The 16,805-nt window shown below is 52.2% G+C and overlaps 1 protein-coding gene across 1 annotated transcript in view; it reads right to left on the bottom strand.

Moving 5' to 3' along the window:
• OXSR1 (oxidative stress responsive kinase 1) overlaps window positions 1-10,396 on the bottom strand; it is a 65,223-nt gene extending 54,827 nt beyond the window's left edge. Inside the window, exons 1-2 of the mRNA XM_032181442.1 lie at window positions 10,171-10,396; window positions 1,842-1,954 (exon numbers count right to left, since the gene is read on the bottom strand). Coding sequence (XP_032037333.1) covers window positions 1,842-1,954; window positions 10,171-10,240 — 183 coding nt within the window. The 5' untranslated portion in view covers window positions 10,241-10,396. The remainder of the gene's footprint in view (window positions 1-1,841; window positions 1,955-10,170) is intronic.
• Window positions 10,397-16,805: the final 6,409 nt, after the last annotated feature.

Here is a 16,805-nt window from a genome sequence, read left to right as displayed (position 1 = left end):
GTGGAGTCCCCATCCCTGGAAGTCTTTAAGAGACGTTTAGATGTAGAGCTTAGGGATATGGTTTAGTGGGGACTGCTAGCGTTAGGTCAGAGGTTGGACTCGATGATCTTGAGGTCTCTTCCAACCTAGAAATTCTGTGATTCTGTGATTTACTGACAGCAGGTAGAGGAAGAGCTCAAAACCCTGCCCTCACCCCAGGCACTAACAAGCACGATGTGGTGCTGTAAACGTCCACCTTTACAAGAGGCCTACAAAGAAGCCTGCAGAAGGAGCCACGCTCTCTGGTCCCAAAATTGTGAACTCAGACCTGGTGAGAGCCATTCAGTGCAGTCCTGCCCCTAACAGGAAAAATCACGGTGAGGAAGGGGACAGCTAGAGACTGAAAACATGCAATTAGTTACCTAAAATGCCATGGTGAGTCTTCGTAGCATCACTTTCTGAACCTAACCCCTTTTAGTTGGAACTGGCAATGACTCAAAGGCCGAAAATCTCAATTAAATCTCCCGACGACACAGTTGGGTTTACCACCAAGGCACAGCAGCAAGGACGAGCCACAGAAAAGACTTGAAGAGCACCAAGGGATGGCATCGGGACAGAAAGACCGACTGGGAAAAGGGAAGGGAGCCCAAACTCTAGCGAGAGCAGCAAGAGGATGTGACCGCAGGACATCTGAAGAGTCCTACACACGGCTCTTCACAGGCACACTAAAAGGTGACAGCTGGAAGGGAGCCTTTCCTCTCTGCAGGAGTATTTGCTGGTATCTACAGCGATAAAAACAGCGTTAGTCACTAGATGGGAACTGGAGCCATGGTTTAAGTGACTTGCTGAGGATTAGAGCTGAGCAGAGCTGCCTCTCTCCGTTCTGCTTTCTCACTGCGCCTGGGTTAACGCGACAGGAACTGCCAGGATGCAGGCAGAAAGATGGAAAGGGTTAAAAAAGATCCTAGCGAGCTGCTTTAAAAGGAGAGGTGACACAAGACCGCTCCCTGCCTCTCCTCAGACCCTGCCCTCAGTATTTACGTTGGGAAGTTTTTATTCCAGACGCCTCTCTCAGCTCTGGGGGGGACACCTCACGTTCAGGGGAATGCCCCCGTGCCTGGCTTCAACCCAGGGGCCTTCCGCATGCAGGGCGAACGCGGCAGCTGCTGCTCCCACACGCAGCAAAGCAGCAAACAAATCCCATCAACATCCGAGCCAGATAACAAAAAGCGAATTTTGGTTTCCATGGCTACCTGCCCGAAGCTGTTTCCCATTGAGAAAAATCTTCAGAGGCACACATCAGAGGGAAATCACAGAGCTGCAGCTCCGGAGGAGCCCACCTCCTGTCCCCAGCTCGGGATGAGGGAGGGTTTCCACGCAGCCTGCAGCACAGCAGAGCGATCCCTTAGCTGGCATCGCTCCCATACCCAGATTAAGAGCAAGAGCTCGTTTATTCAGCCTCTCTCTGTACAGGTGAAGGATAAAAATGCAAAGAACTGAAGGAACGGGGGAGAAAGCAAAACCACTCCCCTAAATTCTGAAGCTTCTCCAGGCACACAGCTTTTGATCCCCCTCAAACCACAGAGCTCTCATACAGGCAGCTGAGCTTAACCCTTGCACGTTAACTCCGCTCAAAACAAAGGGATCACACAGAGCGCTCGGCTCCAAACAATACCCTGAAGTTCTCCAACAATTGATCTTTTTAACGTTTTCTTCAGCGCTGTGTCCCACAGCCAGCGGCTGAACTGCCTCTGGTACAAGCAGCCGGGTTCTCTCCCAGCACCGCGAGGAGGGATGCGAAAAGGTGCTGGGCGAGCAGAGCTGACTGAAATAAAACCCGTGGGGCCATCGCGGCTGCATACCAGGAGCTCGTCCATGCTGGTCTGACACTTCTCCAGATTGATCCGTTTAATCGCGACCTTCTCCTTCTTCGGAGCACAGAAGGCTGCCTGCACCACTGCGGTCGCTCCACTCCCTGTAGGGGAAAAAAAAAAAGAAGGAAAAAGGGTTAACATCACCTTATAGGACTTCTTTGGAAAGGAAGGGAAGGCAGACAATAAAAACTACAAGTGCCAGTCACTAAAGGCAGCAGCAAGGTAAAAACCAAGCAAATCCCACCCCTAAAAACTGCCCCCTTCGGGTCCATGCAGCTCAAGGAGCTGTGGCAAGGAGCTGGGCTCGCACAACCCATCCCGTGGACCTTCCCGAGGGCTCAGCACAGCCATAAAACAAGCCGGCAGCTCGCTCCTAACAAAGGGCTGATTCTTCCAGCGGGCTTTGAAAAAGGCCGCCGAGGTCACACGGACTTTTAGCCTGATGTGTTCGCCCCCAGTGTCGGAACAAGGCACAGCCTCGGCTCCCAGCGCTTAATGAGATTTTTGGCATAGTTTCGTGCCCTAATTGCTCTCCTGGTCTCCCCTCATTGTATGCAGGGGCACGAGGCGAGCTTCATTCAGTTGGGCTCCTGCTCTCCCGTGGCAGCACAACACCTCGCTTCTCGGGATGAGGTCTTCAAACCGGGAGAAGCAGGCGAAGAAGCTCTGAAATCAAACCTCTGGGCAAGATCCCGTCCTTCAGGATCAGAGAGCACCCAACAGTGAGCCTTGTGACACCCAACTGCTTTTGGACCTGCCTTTATGAGCCTCCAGAAACAGCTGCAGCGTTCGCATCATTTCTATCCCAGGCATAACTCTCAGACCTGTTTGGGTCGATGAGGGAGATGAGAAGAGCTATTCAGCATTTTGGCATAAACCACCCCATTCGGGAGCTTCTCAGCACTATAAAACCTCCTGATCCTGCAAGACGAGCCAAGCACAGCATTTTTGCAAAGAATCCTTTTCCTACGTGCAGATAAACCGGGGGCAAAAGCTGGCAAGCCCCAAACAAAGGGCACTGAAGCTGCCTGCAGCAGCTCTCGGTCACTTCTGCACAAAAGTCACACCAAAACGCATCAAACCCAAGCGCCAGGCAGGGGAAAGAACCTGAAATCCAGCCCTAAAGCATCAAGAAAAACTGCTCCGTCCAAAAGAAACGACAGAAGCTCCGACTTTGGTACCCAAATCCCACAGGAAACCCTCCTGGGCACAGGGCGGGGAGGATTCCCAGCTCGAGGCTCCCCCCGATCCGATCGCCACCTGCTCTCCCCGCTCCTCCCCCCTTCTCCAGCTCGTTCCTCATTTCTTTCAGCTCCTCTCCGGCGCTTAATTAGAGAGAAACAATGAGATCTCCAAAGCCTACCAGGCGAGGATTAAGCCAGGCTGCAGCAGGACGTGCCACCAGCAAGCTGCTCTTCGGGAGCCGCACACAAAGAGGGGAAAGCGTGGAAACCCCAAAGGGCACAGAAACAGCCACGGGGCCACCGAAGGGTTTGAGGTCCTAAAATTTGTTTAGGAAATCAGAGGGGGGAAGAAGCGAAGCTGCAGCAAGGTTGTGTGAATGGGAACAAGCAGGGATGCAGAGGATGCCGACGGAGGGGAGGAGGAAAATGCCTGGCAAGGAAGTTTCTGCGAGTTTTGGGGGCAGGTGGGGGAAGGAGGGAGGAGAAGCGGTTCCCCACCTGCTGGGTGGATAAAGAAACCCTACAAAGGCAGTGTTATAGGGTGGCACAGCTCGGGCGAAGCAGCTCTCCCTGCAGATGCTGCCTGAAAGGCACTAGGTCAGGGGAAAGGAGAAGGAGAGAAAGGGAAGAGACCCCGAGGGGTTTTAGGGTTTGTTTAATGCCCCCCGCTTCTGCCCCCATAGGCTCTCGGCTCCGGTCCCAAGCCCTGGGGTAGCAGCTGCCAAATTCTTCCCGGAGAGGGTCACGACCTGCTTTAGGAAGCGCTGCGAGGGAGGAAGGCGTGCCCTTCCCAGCCCTTCTCATGTTTCTGGGATGTAAGGGTGCTTTGGGAACTAACCCCAACTTCTGCCGGAATGAAAACAACCCAAACCTCCCGAGGATCGCCGCTGAAGCCCCGTTTCCCCGGGCCAGACATATCTCAGGGCCCGTGCTCGAGCCCAAATTCTCCTTTAGGACTGCTCAGACCCAAAGCCTCGGATGATTTAGGGGTCTTCACAGCTGCCCAGGAGCTGCAGCCACATCCCTGGATGTTTCCTCACGCCAAGCTCTGAAGCCACCTCCCCGCTGCAGAAGGGATGATCTAACCCTTCCGAAGGGGAAATTCAGCTGGTTTTGCTCTGTGCCTGCTTGGAAAGCCCGCGAGGCCCTAAGGCAGCAATCCACAGCTGAGAGATAACCGACAAAAAACCCTACAAAAGCCCCGGAGCAAAGGGAGCTCCTCTCCCACAGCCCCGCGGGGACCCGGTGAGCCCTCCTGCACCAGAGGAAAGAGGTCAAACAGGGGGAAAGAAACAGTTCATCCAGAGAAAGGAAGAAATAAATCATCTCTAAATCACCTATCACAGCACAAAAGCTTAAGGAAAATGAACAGACAGCAGCGGATTTAACACAAGCGTTGCGAGGGAGCCAATTTTAGGGTTTGTATTGGGGGGTGGAGGAAAACCAGCAAGCCCCAGGGATTATATATATTTATATGTGTATCCCAGCATGTTATATAGAGTGAGATACAGAGAGATCTACCTAACAGCGCTCACCTACGAAGGATTTCCCTCTAAAACACAACTCCACGTTTTCCCAAAGCTCAGGAAATCTCCCCATGGGTACCTGCAGCAGGCAGCTCACCCCCAGCACTAATCCTGCCCAAAGAACTCCACAAAACGAGAAGCAGCTTTCCCAAACCCGCCTGTAACACAAAAAACAGCCCAAATATCGGAACGGGGTGCAAAGTTGCTGCCTACAAACCCCTCACCGAGCCCCTCTGCTCCTCGATTCCACCGCTGAGCACACAAACACCCGCCAGGCACCACGAGGAGCCCGGGCCATTTGGGGAACCACCTCGGGCCCCTTTCCCCAGCCCAGCAACTCCAGGAAGCAGCAGGAGACAGATTTCATTTCGCAGGCAAGGTGTTCACCCCAAGATGAAGCTTCTCATCTTGAATTCACGAGGTTTCAGCCAGCAGGAGAGCCCAACGTCCTGCTGCCTGCCTGGAGCTGGAGACACCCGAAATGAGGAGCGCTGCTACCTGCCCCGCTCACCTCAGCGGGTCCCAGCTGGTTTTCTTTACAAAGAATATTCTGCAGGTGCTCTCCCTCTTCAAACTCCCCTTTTCTGCTGCTCTCCGCACCCTTTTCAGAACTCAGAGAGCTGGAATTAACCCCGGATCCCACAAAAATGGATTTACAATCCACCAAAGACCAGAAATGAGCATGAGCCTTAAACCTGACCTGGGACAAAAGGTAACCCAAAGTTTCCCACGTGGGCAGAGGCCACCCCAGCTCTCCACGCTCCCATCTCCCCAGCAGACCCCTCACTGGGGTTTCCAAGGGCCAAGTTCCACCCGCAGCGTTCAGTTCCCCCTCCTCTTAAAAAAAAACACAGCAGCTCTTGACAGAAAACGGATGAAAATTGAAGGTTGGCGAGGAACAAAAGTCTTCCCAGGAGCTTCTCTGTACCCAGCAGAAAGGCGTTTTGATTTGGCCAAGCCGTGAGGTGCTCCCCGTGCTGCTCCACGAGCACGCAGGATAAAACTTTAATGGACGTACGGAGGGAAGCTCCAGCTAATTTGGTGAGAAAGTGAATCAGCGCTCTGGCTTTCCTCTGATTTCACTCGCAGATGGGATTTGTGAGGCTTTTAGGGCTTGCTGAAGACAGCCATCCCCTACAGACCTGAAGGGGTCTAAAAAAACCCTAGCAAGGCGAGTTAGATCCTGGTTTGGTAGAGGTCGATGCATAACCAAGTGGGTTTTTTTTCAGCGTGGAATTTTTCTTGCTTGCACACCAAAAAAAAAAAATCTGTTCAGCAAAAAAGTCTGCGCGCGGTGACTCACATCAGGAAACAATGATCCTCGAGAACCTTGGGGAGTGGTGCAAGAAACGGCTCCAAAAAAACGTTGCTGGATGTCGTAGCTATTGTGTCTGGGGGGAAAAAATACGGGATCCTTTCGTTTTATGCTTCGGATCACCGCAGATCCCCACCTGCCTGCATTACCTGGGTAGGAACGAGGGATACGAAGCCTGGGTTGGCTGACCCGAGAACCCCATTAGCGGTGTTTGACTTCATCCACCAGAGTGCCGCGTGTCTCCCACTGAAGTGTGACCCCGTAAAGACCCCGCAGTGGGTCTGAGCCGTGCCTCCAGGCCTCCCCCTGCCTCCAGGCAAGACGCTGGGAGCTCCGTTCACCAGAAACATCCCCTCTGTGCTCCTCCAGGTGAAGTCCCGGGAAGCCAGGCTCCATCATCACATCTCCGCTCAGCAGGACGACAGGCAAGACTCATCTGGAAGGCGCAGGATCCCAATATTTTGGGGATTTTGTAACACTGGGTTCCAGGGCTCAGCAGCAAAGCTCTCCGACGAACGCCCCATTAGCATGTCCGTGGCTGAATTCGCTGCTGCGGAGATTTCCGATGGGTATCATCCACGTGAAGGGAAATCTTCCAAGATGATTTGCCCCAAAATGCAGTTTTTTAGGTAATTTGCTAACTCAATTAGCACCCAGCACCGCTGCCTGTCAGGAGAAAAGATTTTCTCTCCAGCCACCAGCTTGGCGGGCCTGGTTTGCCAGCTCTCAGCGAGATTTTTGGGTTAAAGCGAAGCTGTTTAAATGTTTTTTGGGCGCTGAACGTTTGAATCGGCGCTGGAAGCAGCTGCCACACGGAAAGCAGCCCCGGGGAAGTGCGAATTGCTGCCCCGTGGAACACCCCGTGTGGGTTTTTTTCCCCCTTAATGCCCCAGAAGAGCTGAGAGCAGCGGGAAGGCTGCCACGCTGCTTCCCTAATACCACATGCTCCTTGCAGGCAGCCTCCTGCACCCACATTTGTCATTTTTGGTCTTTTTTGTGGCCTCCACCTGCTTAATCGGGTGTTTTATCCCTGCTGAGCACACAGCAGAGGCAGCACACAGGGCGCACACACCCCCTGCTTTCGCTTCCCAGGGGAGTGCCGCAGCTCGGCCGGTATCAAAGGTCTCGGAGGAAGGAGAGGTGCCAAGGAGGGGAAGGGAAGGCGGGGAGGGATGTCCAGAATTGATTTTACGTCAGCTTTAACTTCATACAGAACGAAAAAAAAGGCTTCTCCACCAGCTTTAAGTGGAAGAAGTTGACGGCGAGCACGCGGAGCCAGCATCTCGGTGACTTCACCCCCCTGAACGTGCCGCAGGAACCCATTTGTCTGGCCGGGCTCGGGGAGGAGGAGTGGGAAGCCACGAGGAAACGCTAAACCAAAACAGATGGCACGCAGACCGAAGCCTGAGCGCTCGGTTTAGCTTGCAGGCAGTTGTGTTTTACAGACAGCTCCGCGTTTTCTTGAATGGGTGTAAAGCAGGCGTAGGGGGCGTCAGTGCGGGAGGCAGCTCCCGAGCACCAGGCGACCACGGGTAGGTTGGTAAAATCTCCGCTCCCCCAAATTTTAGCTCTACGTACCTGTAAAAGAAAGCTGCTCCCACGTGTGTGCTCACCTGTACTGCTTGGGGAAAACCCGGCTGGAAAACTAAACCTTAAATTGAGCTCACAGACAAAAGCCAACTACAGCCATTAAAAAAAACAAACTAATTATTTAGCGAGTCTTTGCTTCAAATTTTTCAATTTCAGCTGGATTTCTGCGGGGAGAAGCAGCTCCCACCACATCTGCTCGCCCAGCCTGCGCAGGAATCTGTCAGGGGAGAAAGGGAGCAGGAACGGAGCAAGGGAGATTCCCCCTTGCTCCTTTATCTCCTGCTTCCAGCTCTGTTGCAGCCTTTTTGGAAGCCGAAGGCCGGCTCTGATCCTGGGCACCGGGAGGGATTGAAGCCTCGGGAGGCCGCTCGGCAGCTGCTCCCCACCACCAAGGGGGCAGAACAACCACGGCCATTAATCCGTACCTCTATAACGGCGTGAGTCACCTCTGCTGCTGAGCAATAAGGTGATTTTTTTTCTTGGTATCAGCCCGAATGAGGAGGGCAGGTTTGCAGGAGTTCCCTCTGCAGCTAGGAAACGTGCTCCTTTATTCCCGCACCGCACAGCGCGGGGCCCTCCGCGCTACAGGACAGCCCCACGGTGCCGTTTTCAGGCAGAACGAACCCAAATTAAGGAATTTAACTGCACGTGGATTGCTTTTTTTTTTTTTTTTTCCCTGATGTGGGAAAAAGCCTGAGCTGGTAACCCCCTGAACGCTGTGCTCTCAGTTTCAGGAGACATTGTTCACCAGGAAACAAGTGAAATCCTTTAAAAGCACCGGCGCGAGGTTCGGCCCTTCCCACGCCGGGTCCTCCCTTTGTTCCCTGCCGAAATACTTTTACGGCTCTGCAGGAGTGAAGGGAGCTCAGAAACCTCCCCCCGAGGCTTCCAGGGGCCGCGGAGCAGCCCAGCTCGGTGACATTTTGTCCCACAAATCGCAGCCGTGCTGGGAAGCTGGCGTCACATCTCCATCCAGGCCGCTGGCAGGCACGGCGATGTTTGAAGTGAGTGAAAGGAGGGGGGGGGGGGGGTGGAGAGGCGGGGATGGCGGAGTTAAAAAGAGAAACCAGATGTCTGCAATCCGCACGGCGCGCCCCAGCGGGGCGGCACGAGCCTTCAACGAGGGGATGACATCCCAAAAGTCACCCCACGGGACAGGGGAAGGGACAAAACGCTCCTGGCCCCGCTGCTGCCCAAGCTCGGGGCATGACTGCGGTGGCTGCGAGTGCTACGTCCTCCTCGTAACGGTGTGGGGCTGTAGGATGGGTGTTTTGGGCTGTAAAATGTGAGTTCTGGGGCTGTAGGATTTGCATTTTGGGGCTGTAGGATGTGCTTCTCCTGCAGTGAGTGCTCCTAGGAGCAGAAGGGCATTTCTACCCCTTCTGTTCCCATCCCACTCTGCCCCCCAGCTACAAAGAGGCAGCTCAGCTCGCCCAGCCTCGCACACCGAACCCCAAATCCCCTCTTTGTGTGACCACAGCACCCTTTATGCCATTTTGATGCATCCTACATGCAGGGACCGGTCCCTTTCCTGGGGATCTGGGAGCCTGGCGGTGTATCAACCCCCTCCTGTGGGGGAAAAGCCACGCTAAAAATTAACCTCTTGCCTAGGAGCCAGGAGAGCAGCAGGAGAGGCACCGACCTCACGCTCACCTGTGGCACCACCTCGGCCAGGTCACATCCCGGCCCTAAAGCCATTTATCCCTCAAACAACCCCCTAATTGAACAGTTGGGGCAGGCGGGGGGGGCCCTCCGGTAACCAGAAGGGAAAAGAAAGCAGGAAAAAAGAAAAAAAAAAGAAATGATTTAATGGAGAGCAAGGGCTGGGGCCTCGAGACGAGAGGACAATGAATGGAAAGGCAGAGCAGCAGCACAACGAGGCTCAATGGTGGCAGCACGAAAATCCCACCCCACGTCCCCCGATGGGACCATGGGGTTGGGGGGGGCAGGAGGCGTCCCCCAAAATGAACGGGGCTGCTCGGGAAGGGGAAATGTGGAGTTTCCTTCCAAGGAAGCCCTCAGGAAGGATGTGGGCAGGAGATGGGGGGGAGGGAACACCCCCTTCACAGCCACATGCGGGGAAGGGGGGCACGGGATGCCCCTAAAAGGGGGGTGGTGAGCCCGCAGGGCACCCCCTGACCCCAAATCCACATTGTGGTGAACCAGGAGGGGGTGCAGATCCCCCAAAAAACCCTCCCCATATTGCAATGAGGGGCAAACCCCATAGACCACATCTCCCTGACAGGAGGGGGCATCCTCAGGAAGGAAATAGGGTGCCCAGGCACCCCAACAACAACACGGAGCCCTCAGAAATAGGAGTTGCAGCCCCCCCCCCATCCTCCCCCAAAAAAATAGGGGAAGGGGGCAGCTCCCCCCTCAAAATTAGGGGCTGGGGGCAGCCCCCCTCACACACACGACCCCAAAAATTAGGGGATGGGGGCAGCTCCCCCCCTACAACCCCTCAGAAACACTGGGGGGCACCTCCCCTTCACACACACACCCCAAAAAATTGGGGGTTACCTTCCCCTCACCCCAAAATCGTGGCGAATCCCCCCCAAAAAAATCCGGGGGGCGCCTCCCCACCCTGAGAGGGAACCGCGAGCCCCCCCCCCCCTTCCCTCATCGCCCCCCTTCACCCCCCGGGCACCTTCAGCCCCAAAATTTCACCTCAGCCCCCCCAAAATTTGGCCAAAAATCCTCACCGATGACCTCCTGCAGCTCGTAATCATCCTTGTTGATGGACCAGGGCAGCGCGCTGGGCTCCTCCGCCATGGCTGCGGACCCCAAATCTGAGGGGGGGGACCCCTGAGGTACCGAGGGGGGGCCCTGAGGTACCGGGGGACCCCTGAGGAGCGGCCGCGGCCCCGAGCCCGGCCCCGCCGCCGCCTCCTCCCGTCAGCGCCGGCCAAACTTTGGCTGCTCCCTCCACCTGCCCATGCCCAGAGCGCCCTGACGTCAACCGCCGCCACGTTCGCCTCGTCGTCGTCGGGGGGTGGTGATGGTGGTGAGGCGGCGGCGCCATCTTGAGCGCGGCGCTTTCTCACCTCTTTGGGTTAATTCGGGGTAAAAAGGGAGCCTCCGCGGCTCGCTCCGCCACGATTACTTCCGAAATGAGCCCCTCATGCAAAAACCTGCGTAAAAAGTTGTGTCAAGGTGTGGGAAATATATAGAAAGGGAGGGTGGGGATGCCACACACAAGATGGCGGCCGCCCGCACCTTCCCCCTCCGCCCTCAGAGAAAAAGCGGGAGGATCACGGCGCTGGAACTGGGATCCGAGCAGCGATTGGCTGCCGGCCGCGCAACCCGCGGTTTCTATTGGTGGAGGGGGTTGTCAATCATAACCCGTCCTTCTGCAGGGTCCCTGCGCCCGTGGGGCCTTGGGGTGGTTGGGGAAGCCCTGAGGGGAGGAAGCGCTGTGGGGGTGCCCCGGGTACCCCGTGTGTGGGGTCAGAAACCCTCCAGGGAGGGTTTTTAACACGTTGTTAATCCCCCTTCACACAATAACAGAATCGTTAAGGCTGGAAAAACCTTCCAGGATCATCTGGTCCAACCATCCCCTACCACCAATGTCACCACTAAGCCATGTCCCCAAGCACCACGTCCAACCTCTCCTTGAACACCCCCAGGGACGGTGACACCACCCGCCCCCCCGGGCAACCCATCCCAATGCCTGACTGCTCTTTCTGAGCAGAAATGTCTCCTCATTTCCCACCTGAACCTCCCCTGGCACAACCTGAGGCCATTCAACCCCAACATTGAGGGTTTGCTGTGGGAGCAGAGCGCCATGTCAGCCCCGAGGCTGCGTGCAGCGGGCCCCACGCCTCCATTTCATCCCCACCCTGGCTTCGGGATCCACATTCCTCGATTAAAAATAGGGCCAGGGGTATGAAGGGGTCGGGAGGTTGTGTTTTCCCCTCCCCGTCTCCAAAGACGAGCAATTCTAAGGTTTCCCAGCTGCCAGGTGTTTCTGCACGCTCCACTGAATTTCAATATTCAGTGACCAATCCAACACCCGTGCCTTGTAGATGATGTCTCAAAAGTCTGTAGCTGAAGCACTGAAGATCTGGATACATGAAGTGTTAAAAAAAAAATAAAAATTAAAAGAATGAGGAATATGGGACTAGCCCGTACCATGAACCCACGTAGGCCGCTGTCTACACATTTAGGTTTAAAGTGTTTACAGTTTGGTGATTTATTCTTTACTGACATAAAACAGATAAAAAAACTGCATCTCTTGCTATTGCCAGGCATAGTAGTGTTCATCAGAAGAATCTGGCAAGATTTGGGATTTCTGTGTCAGGTTTCATTGTTCTTTTGCCAGTTCCTATAGCTTGACAGGAGATGCTACTGTGAGGCAAAGAACATCAGCTATACATATTTTTAGCTTATTAGGACAAATTCCTGAGATGCCTCTGATGAACCAGGCTTTGTAGAGGACCACAGCACCCTGCCAAACGCATGGTGTGACTCCAGGATTTTCACTCCTGCTACCTAACACAGGACAGCATCTCCTTCTTCCCAGTCTTTTTCTGTCCTACAGATGCAAGAGGCCAACGGGCCCACCTCGGTGCAGTTTACAGACGCTGAACAAAGATGGTCTCTGTCCATAAGGCCCAAAAGCTGTTCGTTTTTCCTAGTTGTCTGCGTTAAACATGCCTCTGCCAAGCAATATTGCCTATTTGCTAAATATGCTTTAATTACTGCTTGGAACCGTCTCTCTGATCTTTTAACTATGCTATAAAAGCAGTATTTTGTAGCAATTAAAAGTAGGTTTTTACCCCAGAGCATGCGCTCAGGTGGCCAGTGTCATGTTTCTGATAGTAACAGCATGGTAAAAAGGGATCTGAGCCAGGCATCAGCAGCAAAAAAAAGACGGAGGCCCTGATCCTGAAAGTATTTAAGCATGTACTTTAAGCCTTTCTAACCACAGTGATGCATATGCCTAATTTTACCACAGTGTTTATTTAGAGCCGGAATCGTATTTTGAATTCTCTTGGTTGAGGTAGAAGAATCGCCGCCTGAAGGCAGCGCGAGAGCTCCTACTGAATTAGGTCAATGGGACAGGATTAGGCCCACAATGAACCCCGTTCTTGGTGAATTAGCACGGGCTTTGATCAAAATTAAAACCTGAAATGTGAACTGATGAGACCACCAGTGGCCACATGAACATACGCGAGTGAATGGGAGATTTTCACTCCTCGGGTCTGCAGTGAAATACACATTTGTGTATTTTTAAACCCAAATCTCTCACTCGCGTAAAATCTGGATCCCACGGATTTTGTAATATATTTTTTTAAATGACCATTTAATGAAATTTTAAATGAACACTTTGGATCCCTCAAAAGTCAGACGTTGCTGTCGCATTCATTCATTCACACATTCATTCACTCAGCGGGTTGTGTCAATGGCAGTCTGGTGAAGGATGAAAAAAGGGAGCTGTCTTGCACGAAGATCTTAATCCTTAGCCCACTTTACACCTTCAAGCAGCACCTTCTCCTGTTTCACCATTAATATCCTGCTCATCCTACTTTTCCCGATTTGCTCTATTTTGTCTGTCTCGTGTAGGTTGTAAGCTCTTCAGGGCAGAGGAAGCGGCTCTATTTATAAACCAGCCTGTGAAGTGGTGCTGCTGAATCAAGTGGTTTGTTGCAATAACAAGACATTTTAGTAGAAATCTGAAGTGGAAAAACTGTTTCCTGTGTATCCACCTCCGGGCTTTAGGAGAGGCCGAGAAGTGGAAAAACTCCAGATTTCTTTCAGGTGGGAAGGCTGCAGGCCAAGGGAAGCTCTCACACCTGGGCTTCCCGTACTTTTTGAGTTAAACTAAAATAAAACATTGCAGCGATTAGCGCGGGCAGGCCCCACCTCCCATTGATTTTGCAGCTCAAAAGGGCTTCCTTCTGACACCCGGGGCACATGTTCCCCATCGACGTGCCCCGAGCCTCTGCAGGGAGCGAGAAGAGGCAGGCACACACACGCATGCACCAAATGCTCTCATTCTCGTAAGGCACATGGTTTCCTGCCTTTGTGAGCCAATTACTGTTCCAATTAAACTTACTGGCACTACCCAGCCCTCTGCCTTTTTTTTTTTTTTTCCATTCAGGTAATGTTGGCTATCATAAAAGCAATGTTGAACGGATAGCGAGGCGGTTCTGATACTCGGTGCGCAGAAGTTACTGCCTCTTGTACCTGTAAAACCTGCGCTGGCTGGTAACACGTTTTATCCTCGTCATAAGGGCAACCGTAAATAAACCTCATTTACACTTGGATTACAGAAAACGAGTCTGAACTCGTTCCCTTATCAAGCCATTGCAGATTGCATCTTACCACTCACGCAGCCTCTCAAAGAGCTTCTTTGCTCCTTGGTACGGCTGAACTCGCAGCCGCTCTTTCAGAGCAGCCGTGCAGAGGCATTTAGTGGCACAGTTCAGCAGTGTTTCGGGCCACGGCATTTACTGCCACATTTCTAGTTCAAAGCTTTTTAAGGCATCATAAATCGCTGTTTGTAAGTGACTGCGCATTAGCTGCCACCGGTCCTGCAAACAATGGCAGTGAATGTGCTTATTGCACTGCTTGGTACGGGCCCGGGCTGCTAAAGCAAGAGGCAGCCCCACAAAGCCTGTGTGATTGCATTCACAGCAGCACAAGTGTGCAGCGGCAAGCAGAATGCCCGACCTTGTTTCCCTGCAAAACTTGCCTGCTGGTCTTTCTTCGTGGAAATACTTCCAGGTTTATTGAGGGAATCATACTCATTAAATAGCAGCTGGTTATTTAATGAGGAATGAGGTGGTTTGCTCTCTAGTTAGCAAAGGCAAGAGTGTACATTGTCTCCAGGCATTTTTCATGGCATTTTTTGCCCAGGATCATGCAGTGGAGTAAGGAGGAGTGGTTTAAAACCCTCTGACTGGAGAAAGTCTTTCATAGTTGTTGTTTTCAAAACACCAGTGCCAGTCTAAACCTCACAGACAGGTTTTCCTAAATGCTTCTGTGTAGCACCTCCGCCCCAGCGCTCAGTGCCGGTGTGTAGGGCATTAAAACTCACCTTCGGGGTCACTTTGAAGTCAAGTAGCTGAAGGCCCGGTTCTAGCAGGTGGATTCTGGCTCTTACAGCGTGTGCTCTGAAACCAGATTTCGCTCAGCAAACACACTGCTGGTCCCATCCCACTGCCTCTCTGCAGAAACGCTGCATTGTTCTCTCCCTTCCTCCCCCCAAAAATCACCGGTTTTAAGCATTAGGAAACAAGCAAAGAACGTGTGAACAAGGCATTTTTGTTCTTCTTACTCTTTTTTTTCAACATTTATGCTTTTTTTTTTTTTTTAAGTATACAAATTGAAAGCCAATTAACCTTGTCTCTAACAAATTACAGCTTTGCCGTCTCCTCTAAATCTAATACAAAATTGATGCTAGGTTTAAGAAATAATTATGACAAGATCTTGATTGCCACGTACCTGAACCACAGCTTAATAATCATTCTTGCCTTCTTCTGGCTAACAACAATGCTGTGTGTTTAAAGAAGCTGCTGAAAGACGTTTCTCTTGCTCGTGCTTCTTTAACCCCCAGGAATCCAGCTGTCTCCTTGGAACAGCTCATCAGGGCAGAATGGTTTTCCCACCGGCCTTTTCTGTGGAGGCTAAATCAGAAAGGATTTGCTAAACGGCTGAGCAGGACAGGGGGAATAAGGATGTGTTTCAGAGCTTTTATCTTCTTCATTAAAAGGGCAACACAAGCCTGATGCAAGCATCCAAACCTTGCTGCACCAGCGGGTACACCTGGACGGGCTCCTCTTTTGTAGGTTATGAGGAGAGGCCAAAGATTGTTGGCTCTGTTACATCAAGCATCGTGGGTGTGCCTCTATTTAAGGCCATTTCAGGCATTTTATTATTCAGCAAAACTCTTCTATCAAAATCCAGATATAATTCCTAACAGAAATCAGCTTAATAATGCCAGATCGCCTCCTTGCTGTTTGGTGTTGCAGCAAAGAAGTCCTGAGTGTCCGTGGGGACTTACATCGTATCTCAAGAGCTGGTTGTGGCAGGACTGAACAAAGAAAGCAGTCTTCGGGGAGAGAAACTGCTGCTTTCAGGTGATGCTCCATGGATATTCTGGCAGCTGGGAGTCGCCCAGGCCAAATCTGCCCCATTTACAGCTGGCAAACCTTGAAGAAATAAAATAAAACATCTTTTGTGGCACTACAGGGAAGCAAGATGAATTCACTTTAAAAGGCAGTGAGAAGGGAAACCTTAGAAATAGAAAAGATCGGGCTGAATACGATTTCATTTATTTTTTGCCATCTGGGAATGAGGAGTGTAAGGGAAGATATCTTACAAATACCTCCCTGAATCCAGCTACGCCGAGGCCAGGCGAGGTTAGTGGTTCACAGGAACAGATCCTAATGCCATGAGTTTGCAATCACACTTTAAGAGTTCAGTGTAACGGTGACTCACAGCTCATTACTGTGTCGATAGGAATGTAAAGAGATCTCGTTTGAAAAAAAAAAAAAAAAGAAAATAAATCTGTTTGGATGGTTCGCATCCTTTCCTCCCTACTCATGGATTCCTGTGTCACTGACTGCGGGCTGCCAAAAATAGGCTGGCTTTTTGTGTAGCCCAAGTCAAGGAAAACCTTGGCTAGGAGGAAATATTTACAGCGAAAGCTCCCTGCGAGCGCAGGGGTGTTTTAAAAAGATGGGAACTATCGAAGTATAAGGAGGCGTTTTGCAGGAAGGAGAAGAGTTGATGGATCCCACCAGCTCCTTGCTTTGATGTTTAGCATCACGGGGAGGTGAAGATTCACCTCGCCATCAGACGTAGGCTCAAGCTGTGCTTCTGTCTCCATTTTACCAGCAGGAGAGGAAGTTTCAGGGAGCAACTCAGGACTGACAAGGAGCCAGAGAAGAGCCACAGAAGAAGCATCAGGTGAGCTCTAAAATCCGAGGCTGTTTTGCGGTTGCCTGCTCTTGCTGAGGTCTCTTTGGATCCGCGAGAATCTGGGAGTTGACGCCTGGAGCCTCTGGATGTCTCGGTAATGAGGGAAGCACTCAGAGCTCCCCGGAGAACAGAGGAATGGAGAAGGAGGCTCGAAATGAGAGGAGGAGTCCTTTCATTTGCAGTCACCTGAAGCCGTACAAATCGTTTAAGTAGGAGAAGGGAACTGGGGGGGCAGGAGCAAGGTGTCTGTGAGTTACGTGCACTCCGTCCCCACCCTTTTGGGAAAAAAAAAACCCCGCATGGCACCTCGGAAACAAACTGCTGAAGTGTGAAATCAGGCGGCAGGGAAAGCTGTCACAGAGGATCAGAAATGGAGTTAATAGGAAAAAAAAATCGACTGCTGCATAAA

This window comes from Aythya fuligula, chromosome 2, assembly GCF_009819795.1.
Source record: "Aythya fuligula isolate bAytFul2 chromosome 2, bAytFul2.pri, whole genome shotgun sequence".
Lineage (NCBI taxonomy): Eukaryota > Metazoa > Chordata > Aves > Anseriformes > Anatidae > Aythya > Aythya fuligula.
The sequence above is the reverse complement of the archived record's forward strand: the minus strand, read 5'-3'. Positions and strand labels throughout refer to the sequence as shown.